The sequence below is a fragment of the Dipodomys spectabilis genome, unplaced genomic scaffold, assembly GCF_019054845.1.
Source record: "Dipodomys spectabilis isolate Male_0828 unplaced genomic scaffold, ASM1905484v1 ptg000157l, whole genome shotgun sequence".
Classification (NCBI taxonomy): domain Eukaryota; kingdom Metazoa; phylum Chordata; class Mammalia; order Rodentia; family Heteromyidae; genus Dipodomys; species Dipodomys spectabilis.
Window position 1 is genome coordinate 5567838 of NW_024870834.1, and position 21784 is coordinate 5589621.

Sequence of the window (21784 nt, forward strand, 5' to 3'; positions counted from 1 at the left end):
CACCTTCCTCCCAAAAGAACTGATGGCTGCTCGTATGTTTGCAGCCCCCCCTTGCCATGTTCATCATCCTTGGTGTTGGTTCCCTGGCATCTGTCCCAGTTCTTTGCTCTTCCCCTCTCTGACATCTTCCTGTTCCATTCATTTTCATGGCTTCAATAACCATGGAGGCATACAACTCCCAGGCCTATCCCCAGCCTGCACTCAGAACCTTAGAAATTTGTGCAACTTCTGCTGTCAGGTGCCTGCCAACCACCTTCAGCTAGCCCGGGGCCCCTCCTTGTCCTCCCTCAACCTGCACCAGAGCTGGCCTTCCCCTTCCAGTCTCTTTCCCAGTCACAGCCTTGGCTGCCACTGATGCCCAGTGTTCTGCCAGGACTCCCAGTCACTGTCTGGCTTCCAGGGGCTTTGATGGGGTCTCTAATCCCATGTGGTTCACACCACAGCTCCAGGAAGTCAGAAGCCTTCACAGGTCATGAGGGGACCTTCAGCCCTCCACAGGGATCCTTTTGGTCGTCTTTCACTCACTGACAGGTCCTTCAGCCTAAGCTGTGGTTGGACCCATGCTGAAAGACAAGGATGCAGGTGGGAGCTAGGTGAAGGTGTGCAGAATGTGAGCTCGGTCACAGAGGCTCATGTGGCCTTGGTACTCACTATCCAGTGAGGCATGAATATCATTGATTTGGCAAATAAGGAAGTAAGACACAGAGACTAACGTGGCCCATAAGATCTGTGAGCAAGTATACCCAGCCCTGTAAGAAGCCTTTTCACTGTCCTTGTGAAAGCCGTGAAGCCAGGGGGTCTAGATTCCCACTGACACATTGTTCCTCAGTGGAGCAGCTTTCCAGCTTGGGCCCTTTTCCCCACTGTGCTGCCTGCCCCTGCCCACTGCCAGTGGGACATCCTGGGTTCTGGGCCTCATTCCCCACTCCACTGCCTGCCCCTGCCTACTTCTGAGGCATCCTGGATCCTGTTGCCTATAGCTATGAAACTCTGGTCAAGTATGCTCAACCCTGTACAGTACTCAGCAGGTTGTTGGCCGGTGAATGAGCTCTGTTGGTGTAACAAAGCTGTCTACACCAATCAGGCAGCAGGCAGCAAGCACTGTAATAATGATCAACAAAGCCAGTTTCTGACCTCCCTGGATTGATGTCTTACTGAGGAAGACACAGATATTAAGCAAATCCATTCACGTATCATTAACAACTGGACTAAGTGTTCTTTAACATGAGAGTGATGTGACTCTCAGCCTCTTAGCTTTGGGATTGGCTCCTGGAAGACACCATCCTCCTTCCCCCTGCAGAGGGAGGCTATGCAGAGCTAAACATGACTAACAGCAATCAAAAGCAACTATTTTGAATTGTTTTTATTTAGATTTTACAGAAACCTGATTGAAGTATGTAATTTAAGTCCAATAACAGTTGCTACCAAAAAAAAAGTACATAGAATGCCAGAATTCCTTAAAAGCAACTAGTATCACATCCTTGTTTTGCATAAAACATGCATTAGTATCAACTGCCATATGTTGGCCAAAGAGAGTCTCTCTGTAGAAGAGACAGTCCAATAGTAAGAAAACTAGTTGTGAACAGGTTTAAAAAAAAAAAAAGTTTTCCGGTTAATGTGGAAGAGCAGTACCTTTTGTGAAACAAGCCACCAAACACTGGGTGACATGCACAACTGTGCTGCACAGTAACACACTGCCTCCAAGATTTGGTCCTGACCTGTTACCGCAAGAAAGGAACCTTCTGGAAGTTAAATCAGGTATTTGGGAGATACAAACTTGCAGGACACAATGATAAACTAACAGTGCAGCTCAAATCCTCAGACTTGGAAAAGTTCCCGAGCTTTTCCACAAGCCTCTCCACAAGGCCCACTCAGGGCACCCAGGCACCTCCTGCAGCCACAAGACCTTGAGCTACACACACACTAGTCTTCCCAAGGATCTGCAAGGAGGCTGAATGCCCAAAACCCAAAACCATAACCAGTACCATATCATGAGCCCTGATGGTTCATCTTGCTCATCTTGACTGCTGGACGCAAAGGAACATTCACACACACGTAGCCCGAGTAACTTTTCCTCAAAGTATGTCACCTACTGTCAGGAAAGACCCTGTTCCTCCACACAATGCAACTTAGGGTTCTTTTTGTACCAAAAAATCTTTTCCACAGGCTGAGGGCTTCGAAGAGATTTCATACCAACTGAAAGGCCTTCCTCTCAAATGCAGAGTTTTATATGTCCCAGGAGGACCTTTGAAAGCCCTGTCATTAGAGAAGTGGCTGTGGATGGGGTGTGAAATGTAGCTAAAGGTCTCATCTGGAATCTCTCCCTTAGCCAGTCTCCTCCAAACCAGGGAAGCCACTGCCCTCACTGCAAGAAAGCCAAACAGTATCTTTTGTCTTCGGTACAGGGTCAAGGAGAAATAATAACTTACTTGGGTTCTAATAACATTTTTATAACAAAGCAATATCAAAAGAGGTCCACTTTAAATATAAAGTTATGAATATCCCTGATAACATAAGGAAATCCAGAGGACTTAGCAAACGACCAAGATTTCACAGGGGTAATGCCTGGTCGTTTTCTAGGCAGCAGGAAAGGGAGTAGTGTACTGGCAGAATTCCCCTCCCCAAGAAGCCCTGGGAGCATACAGTACTGAAATGCTAACATCCGAGTGCCAGGAGAATCATGAATGAGTAGTTCACTTGAAATTGATCATTAAAATTCAGAACAAAGGTCTGCTTCCTCAACACTGTTTCTGTTAGTCTCCCTGCCTATGACAAACATTTAGGCCAGAACACCATCAGTCCTGGCTACTCTAGAGGCTGGCCCAGAGAAAGCAGGTTCCAAGATCCCTTCTAAGCCATGACAAACCTCAGAAAGCAGGGGAGGGAGAAGTAGGCAGAACAGGCTTGAGGAAGCACTAACCCAAGGCACCACGATCATGGAGGGAGGGGGACCCTTAGAGCTTCTGGTTTCTGCAATGCCTACCAAGGTCCTAGAAGGGACAGATCTGTGACAAAGGACACACATTTTGGGAGTTTAAAAACAAATCACTAGAAAAGGAACCAATTTGCTTTCTCAAAACCAAATCAAACTTCTTAAAACTTAAAACCAGAAAACCCTGGGTATCCTGGACAGGAGAGAGCTGAAGTCTGTGGAATGAGTTGCGTTTAGTTGAGTCATAATGAAGGATGCTGGCTGTGAGATGAGCGTCAACTGGTGGCTACTGTAGTTAAGAAGGAAGAGAGCTCACAGCTGGAGGACAGGAAGGGAACCGAGTATGAAACAGGCCTCATGTGTTCCTGGAACAGTAAAGCGGCGTTTTCATTGGCCTGAGTGAAAGCATTGTATTCCATTTTAGCTGCAATAATACTGCATCCCGTCCACTCTTCTTCTCTTTTTTGACTGAAATTCCTCAAAGAACTGCTGAATGTCCTCTCTCTTAACAACCTGTTGACAAAAGGCAAAATTAGGAAAGAACTACATTACACAACAACAGTATAGGTCAGCACACTCATAGGAAGCCCTAAGATTACAAGATGCTCCCCCATCACGAGAGGTCAGGTCTGAATAAGCCTATTGTAAGTGGACACTTAGTGTCTAGATTAGAAATCCACTGGCCGCACCAAGTTGCAGAACATGAGAGCATGGCAGCACAGCACTCTGGGAGGATGAGGACTGCGGGCTGACAGGGACCTCCAATGGCGGTGGCTCTGCTGCTCAAAACTATGAGCCAGTACTAGGGCTATCACTTAGCTTTTTTTTTTTTTTGGGTCCAGTCATGGGGCCTGAACTCTGGGCTGGGCGCTGTCCCTCAGCTCTTCAGCTCAAGGCTAGCGCTCTACCACTTGAGCCATAGCGCCACTTCTGGCTTTTTTCTTTTTGCTTATGTGGTTCTGAGGAATCAAACCCAGGGCCTCAGGCATGCAAGGCAAGTGCTCTACCACTGGGCCACCTTCCCAGCCCTCACTTAGCTTTTTTGCTCTAGGATGGCACTCTACTAATTGAGCCATATTTATGATACTAGTAAACTATTAAAAATATTTAAGTTAAGCCAGGCACCGGTGGCTCACACCTGTAATCCTAACTACTCAGGAGGCTGAGATCGGTGAATGGCGGTTCGGAGCCAGACTGTAGAAAAGTGTATGAGATTCTTATCTCCAATTAACCACCAAAAAGCCAGATGAAGAGCTGTGGCTTAAGAAGTAAAGTGCTTGATCTGAGAATGTGGCTTAGTGGTAGGGTGCTTGACTAGTATGCATGAAGCCTTGGATTCGACTCCTAAGTACCACATAAGCTGAAAGAGCTGGAAGTGGTACTGTTGCTCAAGTGATAGAGTGTTAGCCTTGAGCAAAAGTAGCTCAGGAACAGTGTGCAAGCCCCGAGTTCAAGCCTCGGCAGTGGTATCTGTTTATGTGTGCATACACACAGAAATTTATGCCTAGTATGTATAAATTGGATTTGATTTTAATTTTTCTTGCTAGTCACTACTGTTCCATCTTTGTTTTCATTAAGTCCAAATCAGCAGAGTTGGTGTTCCTGATTCCTTCCGATGGCTTTCTCAGCTACAGCTACTCCAAACCTGAGTGGTGCTCTTGCCCGCCCGCCCCATTCTTTCTGGCCTTCAGGGACTGATAAGGACCTCCAATATGTCTGTTGGTGTTGAACTGCCCCTTTACTGATCTCTCTTAGCCTGCCAATAGCCCTATAAATAGTTTCTGCATTAAACTTTCAAGTACTCAGCTCTGCTTGGTGGTGCTTACTGTAATCCTAGGATTTGAGAGCTGAGACAGGAAGATTAAGAGTTCAAGGACTGCAGAAGCTAAACAGCAAATTTGTCTCCAACTCCTCAAATATAAAAGTTTCAAGTACTCCATTTTAAGTTGCAATCATTTTTTTTTAATCACCAAAGGAAATAGTATTCAAAACTTACAGGGGAGTGGAGGTTATTTTGATTGGGGTACATTGTATGTATATATGTAAATATTAAAATGAAACACCAGCCTTATAAAACTAATATATATGCTAACAAAAAAAATCTTTTTTTTTTTTTTTTTGGGTCAGTTGTGGGGTTTGAACTCTGGGCCTGGGCGCTGTCTCTTCAGCTCAAGGCTAATGCTCTACCACTTGAGCCACAGTGCCACTTCTGGTTTTCTGAGTGGTACATTGGAGGTAAGAGTCTCACGGACTTTCCTGGACTTTCCTGCCTGGTCTGGCTTTGAACTGTGATCCTCAGATCCGAGTAGTTAGGATTACAGGCGTGAACCACCGGGCGCCCAGCCAAAAAAAATCTTTTAACAAATAAAAATTAAAAACTTACAGGGCTATGATTAAAATTCTTTTACTCAACATACCGTGCCTTCATCAGCAAATCTCTTCAGATAGTCTTTAAGTTCGGTCTTCAAGTCATTATATTCTAAATCAAAACCACAAAAGTACTTGAAGTATAGTTAACCCATGTGCTTTCAAAAACCACTTATTTGCCATTGACAGCTGAATGTTTAATAGATAAAAGTCAAACCTGCATTTGGTCCCAATGCCTCCCAAAACCTCTGGGCTTCCTTCATTTTGCTGAGACTTTTTTTTTGGCCGGTCGTGGGGCCTGAACTCTGGGCCTGGGTGCCGTCCCTGAGCTCTTCAGCTCAAGGCTAGCGCTCTACCACTTGAGCCACAGCACTACTTCCGGCTTTTTTTATTTATGTGGTGCTGAGGAACTGAACCCAGGGCCTCATGCATGCAAGGCAAGCGCTCTACCACTGAGCCACCTTCCCAGCCCCTGCTGAGACTCTTTTTAACAAGAACAACAAAACAAAAAAATAAACACACAAAATGCAGAAATATCCTTAAAGATGAGCTAAGAATTTTTTTAAAGGTTTACTATTTTTCTGGAATTGAAGTATTTACAGTAATCATCACAGATTAAGTGTAAAACTTATGCTCTCATTAGCAAACTATTGTAAATACAAAGCATCTCTCATACACAGCCACCACTATATAAAATCTTTTCATCTAATAAAGACAAAAGGAATCAATCAGAGTTAAAATAAATAAAAGGCCAGAAACAATTCCACCAATTGCATAAAAGGGACACCAAGGTGGCACCCACGAAGTGGCAGCAGTAGAAGGCTGATGGAACCTGGGCATCCCAGAGCGTGGCCAACGTTCCCTTCTAGTGAACCACCTTACGAACTGTTACAAAGTTGCTATTTCCTCAGAGAAGATGACATAGAAGGCTCAAGAAAATTATACTGAGAGATGCAAAAAAATCATTCAAACATGTACCCTTAATCAAAATAGTACTTGTTGTGGTTTCTCAAATATATAATTATTCTAGAATGAAACTGAGTCCACAGCTGTTGAATACACAACCATATTTAAATCAACCAACAGCAGTTAAGGCTTACTACGTAATTCAAACGTCACTCCATGTAAAAGTAGAAATAGAGTTTACTATTTTCTTTTTTGCTTGTTTTTTTTTTTGGGGGGGGGGGGGGGGTCCGGTCGTGGGGCCTGAACTCTGGGCCTGGGCGCTGTCCCTCAGCTCTTCAGCTCAAGGCTAGCGCTCTACCACTTCAGTCACAGCGCCACTTCCAGCTTTTTTCTTTTTGCTTATGTGGTGCAGAGGAATCAAACCCAGGGCCTCATGCATGCAAGGCAAGCGCTCTACCACTGAGCCACCTTCCCAGCCCCTACTACTTTCTTTATACAATTTTTTGACACAGTGAAGGAGACTTCATAAACTTTGTGAATTTTCACACACAAACAGTATTCACCACAAATGAGCTCCACTTGCTGGACTCGGTTCATGCTATTGAGAGTGTCCATCAATGGGTCCCTTCTCTCGGTGGCCTGGTCAATCTTGCCTTTGTTTTCATAAGCCAAAACTGTGTCATATTCATCTGTCAGGAAGAGGACATCTAGGTCTCCATACATTTTCTAAAAAAAAAAAAAAAAAAGTTGGTTTCCCCATTAGAACTGTACATCATTTTCAAAAAGTCAACTAATTACTAAAAATTATTTATTGTTAACACCTAGAAAAAATTCGAGCCTCTAAACACAAAATGGCTTGGAAAACTTAATATTCCTTGCGCAAATGTTTTTTTAGCTATCTCCCAACTTCTCAGTGGATGTTATAAGGTTTATGAGATCTTTAAAAATCACTGTTTGGGCTAGACTAAAGTTAAGATGATAAAAAGCACTGCACGATTCTCATTTTCTTCTACATAAATCTGCTTAGTAGAAAAACTGGAAAGTCCCTGAACTCCTCTAATCATTTCATATAGACACTTTTTAATGAACAACACATACAAACATCAAACTTAATGTGACACTCACCATACAGCCTTGGCAGGTGCACAACTTGCTGCGCCAGTTCAGGGGCCAATAGGTGGCAGTGTCTTTCTTTACACACTGCTTAGCTTTGAGCTCCTGAAATCTGCAGCCAGATGGTGATTCTGTGTTGAGGCTTTGATTCTTAAACACAGTCTGCAACAAAATGAAGCTTTGAAGGGCTTTTTAAACTATCATAGTTTAGCTTTATGAAGGAACTTTTTGTTGTTATTGGTCCTGGGCTTGAAGTCAGGGCTTGGGTGCTGTCCCTGAGCTCCTTTGCTCAAGGCTAGTGCTCTACCACTTTGAGACACAGCATTACTTCTGGTTTTCTGGGAGTTAATTTGAGATAAGAGTCTCACAGACTTTACTGCCCAGGCTGTCTCTGAACCATGATCCTCAGATCTCAGCCTCCTAAATAGCTAGGAGTACAGGTGTGAACCAGTGGTACCCAGTTTTGAAGGGACTTCTTTAGGCAAAGACTACAGTGAAATCCAAAGATATAGAGCTTATGGAATTAATGTTATCTAAATTACATTCTTTTTCAACATGTGCTTCATATATTACCTGGGGATCAGATTCAGAACTAGAGCTGGCACAAGGCTCATTATTCTGCTCTGCTTTAACTTCCTTGACAGCATCCTTTCCATGTTCTGGAGCATCATCTTTGAGGGTAGTATCTTGATGACCACCATTATCATGCTTGATAACATCCTGATCACCTATTCCGTCAACATTCAGCACCAACCCATCATCCTCAGGAGATATTTTCATTACTGTGAATTCAATGAATACAAACACAAACACACAAACACTCATAGACCTATTGGACAAAGAAATTATTTATTTCGATTTTTAAATATTTCATAATCTAGAAAAGGAGAAGTCACTTTGTTCTCTGGGAGAAGGAGCTAGGAAATATCAACATTTCTTTAGGTTATGTCTGCCTAATCCAAAAAATTAAACTGCTTTTAATATTCATTTCCACTTAAGCACTTCATGTAAAGGAGAAACAAATGTACCAAATATGCTAAAAGGAGATAGGATAATCAAGAAGGGAGGGAAAGTAAATACTGTGAAAGAAAAAGGAGAAATGATAAGGGAGCTAATATTGGGTAATGGTATTTCAAATTAATAGCAAATGAAGCCATCTGTTGATGAGGAAGGAAATGAAGCGAGAAGGGGAAACCAATTAAGAAAACCCTATTGGGCCAGGCATCTGTGGCTCACACCTAAAATCATAGTTATTCAGTGGCTGAGATCTGAGGATTGCAGTTTGAAACCAGCCAGAGCAGAAAAGGCCATGAGATTCTTATCTCCAATAAACTACTCAGAAAAAGCTGTAAGTGGTGCTATGGCACAAGTGGTAGAGCTAGCCTTGAGCAAAAAGAGGGTCAGGGATAGTGCCCATTCCCTGAGTTCAAGACCCAGGACCAGCAAAAAGAAAAAAAAAGAAAAAGAAATGTACTCTTTACCTGACTTAGTAACTATAACCCCTCCATAGATCACCTAGCTACTCAGGAGTCTGAGATCTGAGTGAGAATCATAGTTCAAAGTCGTCCCAGGCAAGAAAGTCTGTTAGACACTTATCTCCAATTAATCACCAAAAAAGCCAGAAGTGGAACTGTAGCTCAAGTGGTAGAGTGCTAACCTTGAGGGGAGAAAGAAAAAAAAAAAAGCAACAGTGCCAGGCTCTAAGTTCAAGCCCCAACACCTGTCCACCCCCTCTCAAAAAAAAAAAAAAGTTTCTAGGCCTGGTGTCCGTGGCTACGCCTATAATTATAGCTACTCAGGAGGCTGAGATCTGCAATCACAGTTCCAAGCAAAGACTCTTATCTTCAATTAGCCAACAAAAAGCAGGAAATGGATGTATAGTTCAAGCTGGGCTGAGGGCTTAGCTTCAAGTAGTAGAATGGCCTGCCTAGCAAGTATGAGGCCCTAAGTTCAAAACCCCAGTACTGCCCCCCCAAAAAAAGTTATTAAACACATTTGATTGAACATATTAACTTCCCAAGCACAATTCTGTGTCATGCCAGTTTCACAGAAGCACCTACCTGCTAACTGTGCTGCGTAGGCCCACAAGAAAGAACAACGTTTCATACAACCCTGGCATACCATCTCCTGGAAATCCCCACTCTCCGGGGGAAAGGCGCCAAGATGCTGTAAATACAGAAAGCAGCTAAATGCCCAGTTTTTAAATATTGTAAAAGTACACTACTATCACAGTTTATTTTTTAAATTATTTGCCTTATTGTTATTAGAAAGGTGATATATTGAAGGATTACAATTACATGAGTCAGGTAATGAGTACATTTCCCTTCTTACAGTGTCTTCCCTTCTCTCTCCCAGAATAGTTTATTTTTTAAAAGGGTAATTGTAACGTAAAATGAAACAATTCAAAAGGAAAGGCGCCTGTCTTTCTGTGGAGATAAGACTTTAAAGGGAAAATGGTTTCCTTACCCTTCCATGGAACCAGTCTTCACAGACTATACATTGAATCATCTCATCAGGAACCTAACACAGAAAAGGATCATGTCAATGAATGCAGATAATGTTGGGACATGGAAGTAAATGTGACACAAAATAGAACTAGATATTAAATAATTGGCTATCAACGGTAAGACTAACCATGTTAACAGCAGTCAAAAGGACAAAGAAGTTTATTTGAACAGGTTTGCAAGCATATCTTTCACATCCATTAGTTAGTATCTGATTGTGATAAAACTATGGCATTTGGAACTTTGAACCATAGCATCTACCAAGCAAGATGAAAGATAAATGTTCAGTCTCTTGAAGGGAGATAGCTGAACCATAATCATTAGATTTTAGGCTCCAGAGCAACTAGGTTAACAGGCATGAGGCACCATGTCCTGTAGGATTTATGTAACTAACACACATTAGTTGTTTATATAAAGGGGAGGGGTTGCTTCCATTGTGACATTTCCATACATGCATATAATGCATTAATATACATCCTGATCAAACTGACATCTTTTATCACTCTCCCCTACCCACTTCTAAAACAATTTCAACAGACTTCATTGTTCTATTTTCACATATGCAAATAAACTATTTTTACCACACCCGTCCTCATTTACTTTTTGTTCACCTTCACCTAAGAGAACTTGTTTCAACCAGGTGCTGGTGGCTCATGCCTATAATCCTAGTTACTAGGAGGCTGAGATCTAGGATCACAGTTCAAAGCCAACCTGGGCAGGAAAGTCCATGACTCTCTTATCTCCAATTAGCCACCAAAAAGCCAGAAGTTGCACTATGGCCCAAGTGGTAGAGCGCTAGCCTTGAGCAAGAGAGCTCAGGACAGCATCTAGGCTCTGAGTTTAAGCTCCATAACTGACAAAAAACAAAACAAAACAAAAACCCTGTTTTGTTATTCTTATCCTGTCATTAATTTTCAAAAATATGTATTAATTATGCCAAGAAGTTTTGCCATATCAGTCATATAGTACTTTAATCAGGCAAAAAGCATACAGTTTTTCTTTTTTTTTGGAGGGGGGGGGTTGGTTGTGGGGCCTGAACTCTGGGCCTGGGCACTGTCCCTCAGCTCTTCAGCTCAAGGCTAGCGCTTTACCACTTGAGCCACAGCGCCACTTCCGCCTTTTTTCTTTTTGCTTATGTGGTGCTGAGGAATCGAACCCAGGGCCTCATGCATGCAAGGCAAGTGCTCTGCCACTGAGCCACCTTCCCAGCCCCAGCAAAAACTTTAAAAGGTACTATTCATTTATTGGAATGGCAAAATTTTAATATATAGGGTTGATAAGACTATTGGAGGTAAAAAATAGTATCATATATTGGTGGTTGAATCCTTTTGGTGGGCATGATCACAATTTGAAATACAAATGCTCTCTGACACATTAATTCTACATGTAGATATCCATCCCATATACAGTTGCAGGAGGATTCTCAGCTATGTAACTGTAGACACACTGTATTTACCTGGGATACACGTGGGAAGGAAGAAGAAGGAATGAGAAAGAACTCTAAAATTTGCCTAGACTTGCCATTGAAATTGTTATGTACACATTTCTTTACTTCCAGGAAGGCAAGAAGTAGAAGGTCCCTTCTCAGAAAATGTTCATTGGTGAAGCAGGCAGGGAAAAGTGAGAAAAGAAAGTTCTGGTCTTGGAAAAGTCCTTTCCAATATCTCATTTCTTTTTTTTTTTTTTTTTTTTTGGGTCCGGTCGTGGGGCCTGAACTCTGGGCCTGGGCGCTGTCCCTCAGCTCTTCAGCTCAAGGCTAGCGCTCTACCACTTGAGCCACAGCACCACTTCCGGCTTTTTTCTTTTTGCTTATGTGGTGCTGAGGAATCGAACCCAGGGCCTCAGGCATGCAAGGCAAGCGCTCTACCACTGAGCCACCTTCCCAGCCCCCAATATCTCATTTCTATATTGAGAAAAATTGGGATCTGTACTGGTTATAGATCCAAGCCAGTTATGTATAAGAGTAAATATACAATCATTGAGTATCATGAAATACTTCCTGAAGAGCTCCTAAAATACTTTGTTTCCTTTCTGTTAATCTTGATAAAAAACATTTTCTGAAGGGTTCCTGCTTTTTTTTTGGTCCCTTACAGGGCTTGAACTCTGGGCCTGAGTACTGTCCCTCAGCTCTGCAGCTCAAGGCTAGCACTCTACCACTTAGCCACAGTGCCACTTCCCGTTTTTCTGGTGGTTTATTGGAGATAAAGGATTTCACCGCTTTTCCTGCCCGGGATGGCTTTGAACCGCAATCCTCAAATCTCAGCCTCCTGAGTAGCCAGGATTATAGGCATGAGCCACTGACACCCGGCATGGGTTCCTGCTTTGATCAGGTGACTTGGACCTTTTTACATTTTAGTTATATTCTTTTCCTGAGCACTTTAATTAAGACTTTCTGTGAGAAGCTCCTTGATTTTAGTTACACCTTGTTAATTAAGCCACATCCTTTTGCAGACTGTGAACCTGAGCTCAGCCAACGTGAGCAAAGGGAGTAGCTGTGAGCTACATGTGCTTGCTTGCCAGATTTTGGGCCAATGGTGCACCCTTCTGCAAAGATAAAGTTTTCCTTACTGAGTTCCTTTTGACTTAGTATTGTTATTCCTACAAGATACTCCAACATCCTGAGTTATTTCTAAGATATATGACAAGAGGCTGAAGAGGCTAGAGTGGATATAGTCAGACTTTAACCTCCAAATCTCTTACCTCATCTTCAGGATCTGGATAAGGTCTCTTGCAAATGCAATACAGTCCAAAGAAGTTGTCATTGTACTTATTACCAGAATTTACCTTTGCTTTCTCCTGAAAGATAATAATTTTATCATATAACAAGGTCTAATTTTGAGTATGATTTCATAAATCATATAATAGATATATGCATGTCATAAATCTTTGCATTAACTATTTTCCACACAAAAAATTTTTTTCCCACAGTTTAGTCTTTAACTTTTGAGTTTGAAGGAAAAAATTTCATTCCTAGTAAAGACATACATTTCCCAAGAATCAGGAAAAGTATTCTTTTCTGCATCATTTTTGTAGCAATTGGGGGAAATTGAGCATATAATATATGAACATATACATACAATAAATATAAGTATATGTATTTGTGTATATACATACACACATATATACAACATACATGTGCTTTTGTATACATATTTATACATATGCACATATTCTTTTCTTTTTTTCCCAACCCATGAGAACTTACATTGGTTGGAATGTCAAGGCATTTCTTTATGTATGGCTGTTACTAAAGACTCTCAGGTTATTGGGGGTGGGGGAAGGTGGAGGGGGGCGGGAAGAAGTGAAAGAAATCACCTAAAACTAGTCTTCAAATGAAGGGAAATCATGACAACTTTAGCAATCATGAGGTTTTTCCCCAATCATGAGTATTTTCCCCAAACCTTTGTTATTAATTACAATCTATGCTATAGGTTATCTAGTTTCTCTAAGAGTGAAAATGAAATACTCATCTGCAAAGAAAAAGAACATCCTTTTTGAAAAACATCTGTTTTTTACCCACTTCAATAATATCATTCTCAGCTTCTTTGAATGTATTTGTAGTTTAATTGCTACTTACAGGAAATAATTTGCATTCCAGATTTTTAAACTTGCTGTTTCCACAATCACAACGAAAATTTCTAAAAAAAAAAAAAAAAAAATTAAAGAGAGTCAATTTTCTTTTAATGAGGGCCTCTCACTTACTTGGCTAGGCTGGTGCTCTACCACTTGAATACTGTTTCCAGACTTACATTTGCTAGTTGTTGTTGTTTTTTAAGTCAATTGTGGGGCTTGAACTTGGGTTCTGGGAGCTATTCCTGAGCTCTTTTGCCCAAGGCTAACACTCTACCACTTTGAGCCATAAATCCACTTCCGGTTTTCCAGTGGTTAATTGAAGATAAGAGTCTCAAGGACTTTCCTGCCCAGGCTGGTGTTGAACTGCTATCCTCAGATCTCAGACTTCTGAGTAGCTAGGATTATAAGCATGGTCCACCAATGTGCTGAGTGTTCTCTAAACTCAAATCATTGCCTCTTCCCTTTGCCTCATTTCTAAGATTTAGAGTGCCTTCCATTGCTGCTTCTATATCTAATTTGGAATTTCCCCAAGCCCATGACAATGAGAGATTTACAATTCTGGAAATTAATATAAAGACAAATATCTGTACTACTCACACAACTAAACTAATGCAGAGAAAGAATGAGTAATTTGAGTTTTTACCATAATTATGTTTTAAAAGGTCCTATGGGGAGGAAAATCCCTTCAATTATACAATTGTACTAAATAAGAAACAGGTCAAGTTGGGAAAGAATATAAACATTTAGTAAACACTAGCAACAATCTATTTACCTTTTTGTGTATAGTTCAAAGAGTTTATGACTTCCATGGCATTCATAACTACAAGCCAGACAAATTCCTGCTGGTTCTTCTCCCTCTGGGGTGCAAGTACTACAGGCATATAAAGCTTGTCTCTTTACTGAGCCCTGAAAATCAGCCCCAAAGCAGAAGGAAACAAATTAATGAAAAAACAGTAACAATATCATTACTAAGGTCTGAGAAAAAATTAAAGTCAGATTTTCTGATCAAGATCTTCCTGTAATAACCTTTAAGACTACTTTAAAAGTTTATACAACATAGTACCCAAACACTGCTGGATGTTTAGTATCTATATTAATACTTGTTTTCATATAATTTTTTTTCTTCAAGTGATAGTAAGTTTGCCAAGCATTGGTGGCTCAAGCCTGTAAACCTGTTTACCCAAGAGGATGAGATCAGAGAACAGCTGTTTGAAGCCAGCTCCAGCAGACTCTCATCTCCGTTAACCAGCAAAAGGCTGGAAGTGAAACTGGGCTCAAGTGATAGAGCTCCAGCTTTGAGCAAGAAAATCAAGCAAGAATGTGAAGCCCTGAGTTCAAGTCCCAGCACCCATCCCCACACCATAGTAAGTTTTAATTTGTGTGTCGCCTGTAAATAAATTGTCATTTTCTTAATTTTCCTCTTTTCTGGTCTCTTTCTGTCCCTACCACATAATGACTTCAAGTCTCTTCCCTCATTCCCCGTCTTCCACTCTACCCAGAGGCCTAAGTAACTTGCTTTCTCCTACCAATCTGCATTCCCTGTTAGTTTCACCCAGTCAGCCCGTCTCCATTACGGTACTTAGAAATACAAGATGAGTCACTCCCACTCCATTACACCCCCCCCCCCCCCCAACACTTGCACACAACATCTCCCAAAGGCCAAACAGATCCTTATCTGCCCTCCCCTTCCTGGCCAAAGCCACCTGATGTTCTGGTTCCGCTCTATTTCCGGGGAGGGGAGGAGTGCGGAATGTCACAGTTCAAAGAGACACAGTGCTCGCTTGGTGTTGTTCGCTTTTTGGGGGGACACTAGTGTGCAGTTAAACTAAATTGCAGAATTGCCAAGGAGCTTACAGCACAAGGGGAAAAATTTCAATCCCAGGGCCCTTACAAAACTCTATTTTGACCATCACGCTCCGATTCATTTCCTCCTAAACATTCTTAAGATGGAAAAAAGAAGGGTCAAACATGTCTAGATTTGAGACGACGGTTTCGTGGAACGCAGCCGGGCCACCCAGGAGGCCCTCCAGTCGGAGAGCAGGGGCAGGGCAGCAGCTTCAGGGCCAGGGTCTGCACAATCGCGAGCGGCTGGGCGCAGGACGAAGGAGGGAGGCCCCTGCGGGACACAGGCGGAGGAAGGGGGCGCGGAAAAGGCAGCAGCGCGGGGGCTGGGGAAGCCTACGACCAGCGGTGTCCCTGGGGCGGCGCAGGCGGGAGGCCCACGGCAGGCAGAAACCGGGAGAGCTAGGTGGGAAGACGAGGCCCGGGCCGCGCGCCCACCTGCGAGTAGGAGCATCTCTCGGAGTCGCTGCCGCCCAAGACAGCGCACGCCTCGTTCTCCAGCTCCTCGTCCTCCTCGAGCACGTCCACCAACGACACCACGGGCTCCAGCTCCGACGGACGCCCAGCGGGGCTCTCCGCTCCGGCCATGCTGAACTGTCACCCGCACCCTACCACGACTCCGGCGGAGGCGGGAAAAGCGGCCGCGAGGGGCGTAGCGGAGAAGGCGGGGCCTCAGAGCCAGGAACCAATCGTAAAGAAGGAACGCAAAGGAAGGGGGAGGAGCGACATCCGACAAACGGAAGTCATCTCTCCGCTTTCTCCCGCCTGCGCCGGCCGCGGGCTCATTTCCGCTTCCGGTGGCGCTTTCCCGTGGCGCGCTCTTAAAGCGAAGCGGTCGCCATGGAGCTGGTAGGGGAGTACGTAGGGCCTGACGGGGAGCCTCGGCGACTACGGGTGACCTGCCAGACGTCAGGTGACGCTGATCCTCTCCAGAGTCTGTTGTCGGGCGTAACCCAGATGAAGGAGCTAGTCGTCGAGTTCTTCGGTTCCCTGGTCCAGCAGGAAGCGCAGGGCCGGGTGGCGGCGACCCCAGACGACGCGTTGGACGGTGAGGCTGCCGAAGCCCCCGGAGGGTGCGGCGGGGCGGGGCGCGGCGCCCTGGGGCCTTCGGCTGGGGAGCCCGTGAAATGACCGGTTAACTGACCGAAAGGGAGCCTGGGGTAAGATTGAGCCCGCGATATAACCGACGGATTGACCGAAAGTGAGCCTGGAGTAAGAATTTCACCTAAAAATGATAGGCCCTGCTGTGCTCTTTTCTGAGCGAGCTATTTCTTCCTGAGGATTTATATTGGGAGGAAAAGAGCAAAGCAAAACAAAAATGCATTCAACGCCTACTACTCTGTGCCAAGCATTGGGCTGGAGAAAAAGTGAGATGGATTGTACTCAGTGTCCTCACACCACGAGGTGTGATGGGCAGGTCCAATCGTTAAAGAAGGAAAATCAAATCTATGAGGGGTTCTTTCACTGTGGCAGAGATGGTCGAGGAAGGCCAGTCTAGAGAGAGCATGGCTTTTTAGCTGGGTGTTGGTAAAGGAAAATAGTTTTGTCAGGTGTAAGAAAGAGTGCAGCCTAGTAGGGAGGGACAGCTTCTGCAGATTGGGACAGACTTCAGTCTTAACCCAGAGGCTCCCTTCCTGTGTTTTTCTTTTACTTATTTTTGTTGTTTTAAGTAGTTATGCAAAGAAGTTTCCACTCATCCTGTCAGATTATGGGTAAAATGTACCGGTATCACCCCTTTCGATTGTTCTCTCCTCTCCTCCTCATCTTTCCCAATTCCATTCATACCCTCAGGTTTGGTACTTCTTTTACGTAATGTACTTCGAATATAATGCCTTGTCCCAGTTTTGTAAATGCAGTTTGAAGGTGGAACCATTAATGGAATGATAAAACTCCATTAATTTTATTTATTTTGTCTTAAATCAGAACTAGGTACTGTGTGTCCCAGAGCTTAAACTCTGGACCTAAGCACCTGAGCTCTTGTGCTCAAGGCTAGTGCTCTACCACTTGAGTCACAGCTCCAGTTCTGGCTTTTTGTGGTTATTTGGAGAAAATACACAAGGACTTTCCTGCCCAGGCTGGCTTCAAACTCTGATCCTAAGTTCTCAGCCTCCTGAATAGCTAGGATTAAATAATATAATCTTTTTAAATGAGAATAGTTTTATTAATCCTGAAAGTTAAATGGTCTCATATCAACCATTTTAGCTGTCAATATTTCTTTCATTCACTGAACATGTCATACAACAAATATTTATTTTAAAAGGTGATGATGAAGATGATGCAGAAGATGAAAATAACATTGATAAGAGAAGTAACTCAGACGGACCATCTGCAAAACGACCCAAACCACCATCTTAGTAATAGCATTTATGAAATTCAAAAGACTTCTATTGAGCTGGGCCAAGTAGAATGCATTGCCTGTATTCTCAGCTATTCAGGAGGCTAAGGCAGGAAGATTGAAAATTCAAGGCCATCCTGAGCTATGTAGCAAGACATTGCCTCAAAAAAAAAAGACTACTACTACATCTTACATCCTATTCACACTGATATTTAAGGGAGCTTTGCACTGTAGTTTGGGAAAACATTTATTTTGCTCTCTTGGAACAAGTTTATCAGAGGAAAAATTTTGTTTTTTACCAGAGGAAGATAAATGTTTGGGACTGCAGTCTGTTGTCTTGAGTGAGAAATTTCAGGCTGTAGAAATAACAATACTTCATGATGTATGAAATCTTCCAAATTGGCTACTGAATGTTTATCATTGTGTTATTTTTTTTAATACTATATTAAAGTGTGTGATATCTATACCTTTTAACTTCTGTTATAAAAAGTACACGTCCAGCTGGGTGCCAGTGGCTCATGCCTATAATCTTAGCTACTCAGGAGGCTGAGATCTGAGGATTGTAGTTCAAAGCCAGTCCAGGCAGGAAAGTCTTATCTCCAATTAACCACCCCCAAACTGGAAGTGGAGCCGTGCCTCAAGGTTGGTAGAGAACTAGCCTTAAGCAAAAGAGCTCAGAGACAGCCTAAGCCCTGAGTTCAAGCACCATGACTGACCAAAAAAAAAAAAAAAAAAAAAGCCAGGCTTTGGCAATTCAAATCTGTAATCCTAACTATTCAGGAGGCTGAAATCTGAGGATCATGGTTCAAAGTCAGCCTGGGCAGGGATGTCCATGAGACTTATCTCCAGTTAACCACCAGAACATTGGAAGTAGAGCTATGGCTCAAAGTAGTAGAGCAGCACTCGCCTTGAGCAAAAGAGCTCAGGGACAACAATGCTAAGGTCCTAAGTTCAAGCCACATAACTGACAATAATAATAACAATAATAATAGCAGAGTAAGCTAGGCACACTATTGGCTCATACCATAATCCTCCCTACTCAGGAGGCTGAGAGGATGGTGTTTTGAAGTGATTCAGGGTAGACAAGTCTAAGAGACTCTTCAGTTAACCAGCAAAAGGCTGAAGTAGGGGATTGGCACAAGTGTAGAGTGCCAGCCATGAGAGGCCCTGAGTTTAAGGCCTAGTACCAAAGTACGTGTCATGGTTCATGAGTAATATTATTTTGGAAAAACTGGTGAGAGCAAGTGGGAGAAATTTTTTATACTAGGCATCAAAATATTAATTCTTTGTAAGTAGAAGGAAAATGAGTGAACAGAAATACTAGGACTATGGGCAGACAAATCTAAGACTGATCTCCAACTAACCAGCCAGAAGTGGAGTTGTGGCTCAAGTTGCAGAGCACCAGCCTTGAGCAAAAAGGCTAAGAGAGAATGTGAAAAGCCCTGAGTTCAAGCCAGTACCAGAACAAAAACAAATACTAGAACTAGAGCTGTGGATTAAGTAAGTGGTACAGCACCAAGCATGAACCAAAAAATAAAAATAAAATGGATACTGGTGGTGGTACACTACTGTAATCTCAGCAACTGGTAGGTTGAAGCAGAAGGATCTTGAGTTTAACCTGTCTATATAAGGAGATCCTATCTCAAAAAATAAGGGCTGGGAAGGTGGCTTAGTGGTAGAGTGCTTGAGGCCCTGGGTTCGATTCCTCAGCACCATCTAAACAGCAAAAGCTGGAAGTGGTGGAAGTGGTGCTGTGGCGCAAGTGGTAGAGCTAGGGACAGCGCCCAGGCCCAGAGTTCAAGCCCCATGACCGACAAAAAAAAAAAAGGTAAAAACAAACAAGAACTGTTGAATCCTTTTCAAAACACTTAGTGGCTGAAACGTATGTTTCTATTGTGTTTGCCTGTTGTACCAAGGCACGTTTATTTTTATTTTTTTGCTGGTCCTGGGGCCTGGTCTAGGGCATCTTTTCATTTATTTTTGTGTGTCTGTGCATGCACATACATACATATATGTATTGGGATTTGAACTCAGGGACTTACATTCTTACTTGATGGTTGGTGCTCTACCACTTGAGCCACACCTCCAATTCAACCTTTTTGGTGCAGTTTTGGGGGCTTGAACTGAAGGCATGGGTGCTATCCCTTTGTTTTTTCACTCAAGGCTGTCAACTCTGCTACTTAAGCCATGGTTCCACTTCTGGTTTGGGGCTGGTTAATTGGAGATAAAGAGTCTCAAGGACAGGACTTTCCCTGTGCAGGCTGGCTTTGAACTGTGAACCTCAGATCTCAGCCTCCTGAGTAGCTAGAATTACAAGTATGAGCCACAAGCACTTGGTTCTTTAATTTTTGTTTATTTGTCGGTCATGGGGCTTGAACTCTGGGCCTCAGCTCTTCAGCTCAAGGCTAGTGCTCTACCACTTGAGCCACAGCATCACTTCCAGCTTTTTCTGTGTATGTGGTGCTGAGGAATCGAACCCAGGGCCTCATGCATGCAAGGCAAGCACTCTACCACTGAGCCACCTTCCTAGCCTTGGTTCTTTAACTTTTGACTGCTGTTTTGTAAGAAAACGCAACTCCTATTTGAACTTTTTGTACTTGGTAATTGAGAACTAAAGTTGAAAACTATCATAGAAATGAGACACCAGCAATCGGCTAATGTACATGAGTTTGATTCAACAGTTTTACCAGGATTTCTCCTACAGATAACACATGCCCAAAGAGCTGTTTATAAAACTAGTTATTGCAATGTTATTCTTAATATATCCATTAGCAGAACACTAGTAAATAAAAATAATGGAATATTGTGTAGCTATTAAGACAAAAAGATATAGCCCAGTGTGCTATACAGGGATCACTGTACATTAAATGAAAACTAGAGCGATAGAGAATTGGGTAGAATGCTATGACTGGAAAGTGTATGCTAGATGTTGTGTAGTCTGAAAGGATAGTCACGCTGTCCTGGGAAAAAGGAAGTAGGATCAGGAGAGAGGGGAGCTTCTCATTATATGGCCTTTGGTTCTAGTTGCACTTAAAAAAAAATTTTTTTTGCACAAATAGGTAAAAAGTTATTTTGAAACTTTCAAGTAATTTTTTTTTTTAAAGACAAGGCCTTGTTTTGAAACCCTTGCTGGCTTCAAAGTCTATCCTCCTCCAACACAAACAACTTTTAATTTTAAAAAGTCATGCTTTAAATTTAATAAGGGCAAATGAGAATTAATACCCTGTCATATAAGTAATTCAGGGCAAAAAATAAAGTGAATTTAGACTTCAAAAACAAATAGGCCAGCCAGGCGCTGGTGGCTCACGCCTGTAATCCTAGCTACTCAGGAGGCTGAGATCTGAGGATCAAGGTTCAAAGCCAGCCCGGGCAGGAGAGACCGTGAGACTCTTATCTCCAATAAACCACCAGAAAAAACCGGAAGTGGCGCTGTAGCTCAAGTGGTAGAGCGCTCGCCTTGAGCTGAATAGCTGAGGGACAGCGCTTAGGCCCAGAGTTCAAGCCCCATGACCGACCAAAAAAAAAAAAAAACAAATAGGCCAGACACTCGTGGCTCACACTGTAATCCTAGCTATTCAGGAAGCTCAGATTTGAGGTTCACAGTTTGAACCTAGCTTGGACAAAAGGTCCTGGAGACTGTTATCTCTAATTATCAAAAAACTGGAAGTGGAGCTATGGGTCAAGTAGAAGAGCACTAGCCTTGAGCAAAAAAAGCTAAGACAATATTCAGGCCTTGAGTTCAAACCATATTATCTTCACACACAGAAATCTATATTTCAAATCCAACTACTTTATCAGAAGAGGAAGTAGAATGCAACTTCCATAAGCATTTGAGCAGAGTGAAAAACGAAGAGGGGAGGTGTTGGTGTTCATAAAATTGACGTACTTAGCCTTGTCCTTGAAAAACATGCATTACTTTCCAAGTATAAAATAAATTTCACATTGTTGCTGTAATTGTTAATTCTTAGGTGGCCTTTAGGATCAAGAGTGCTCTATTTAAAGACATGACTAAAGGAATGATGTATGCTAGAAATGAGCTTATGTTTTAAGTCTTTTAAAAAGTAGCAGCTTAGCCAGACGCTGGTGGCTCATGCCTGTAATCCTAGCTACTCGGGGCTGAGATCTGAGGATCGAGGTTCAGAGCTAGCCCATGAGTCTTGTTATCTCCAATAAAACCACCAGAAAACCGGAAGTGTCGCTGTGGCTCAAGTG

At 42.8% G+C, this 21784-nt stretch overlaps 2 protein-coding genes across 2 annotated transcripts; one reads left to right on the plus strand and one right to left on the minus strand.

Annotated features, from left to right (window-relative positions):
- Positions 1–1348: 1348 nt before the first annotated feature.
- On the minus strand, positions 1349–15884 carry Ubr7 (ubiquitin protein ligase E3 component n-recognin 7). The gene is made up of 11 exons (XM_042692564.1): positions 15676–15884; positions 14168–14301; positions 13400–13460; positions 12523–12618; positions 9785–9838; positions 9379–9484; positions 7892–8100; positions 7331–7480; positions 6769–6931; positions 5350–5411; positions 1349–3445 (listed from the first exon to the last, which is right to left on the minus strand). Exons 1-11 carry the CDS (start codon positions 15823–15825, stop codon positions 3353–3355), a joined length of 1278 nt encoding a protein of 425 aa, XP_042548498.1. The 5' UTR covers positions 15826–15884; the 3' UTR covers positions 1349–3352.
- A 134-nt stretch (positions 15885–16018) lies between these two features.
- Positions 16019–18036, plus strand: Gon7 (GON7 subunit of KEOPS complex). Its single transcript, XM_042692565.1, has 2 exons — positions 16019–16285; positions 17498–18036. The coding sequence occupies exons 1-2, from the start codon at positions 16078–16080 to the stop codon at positions 17590–17592; spliced, it is 303 nt and encodes a 100-aa protein (XP_042548499.1). The 5' UTR covers positions 16019–16077; the 3' UTR covers positions 17593–18036.
- Positions 18037–21784: the final 3748 nt, after the last annotated feature.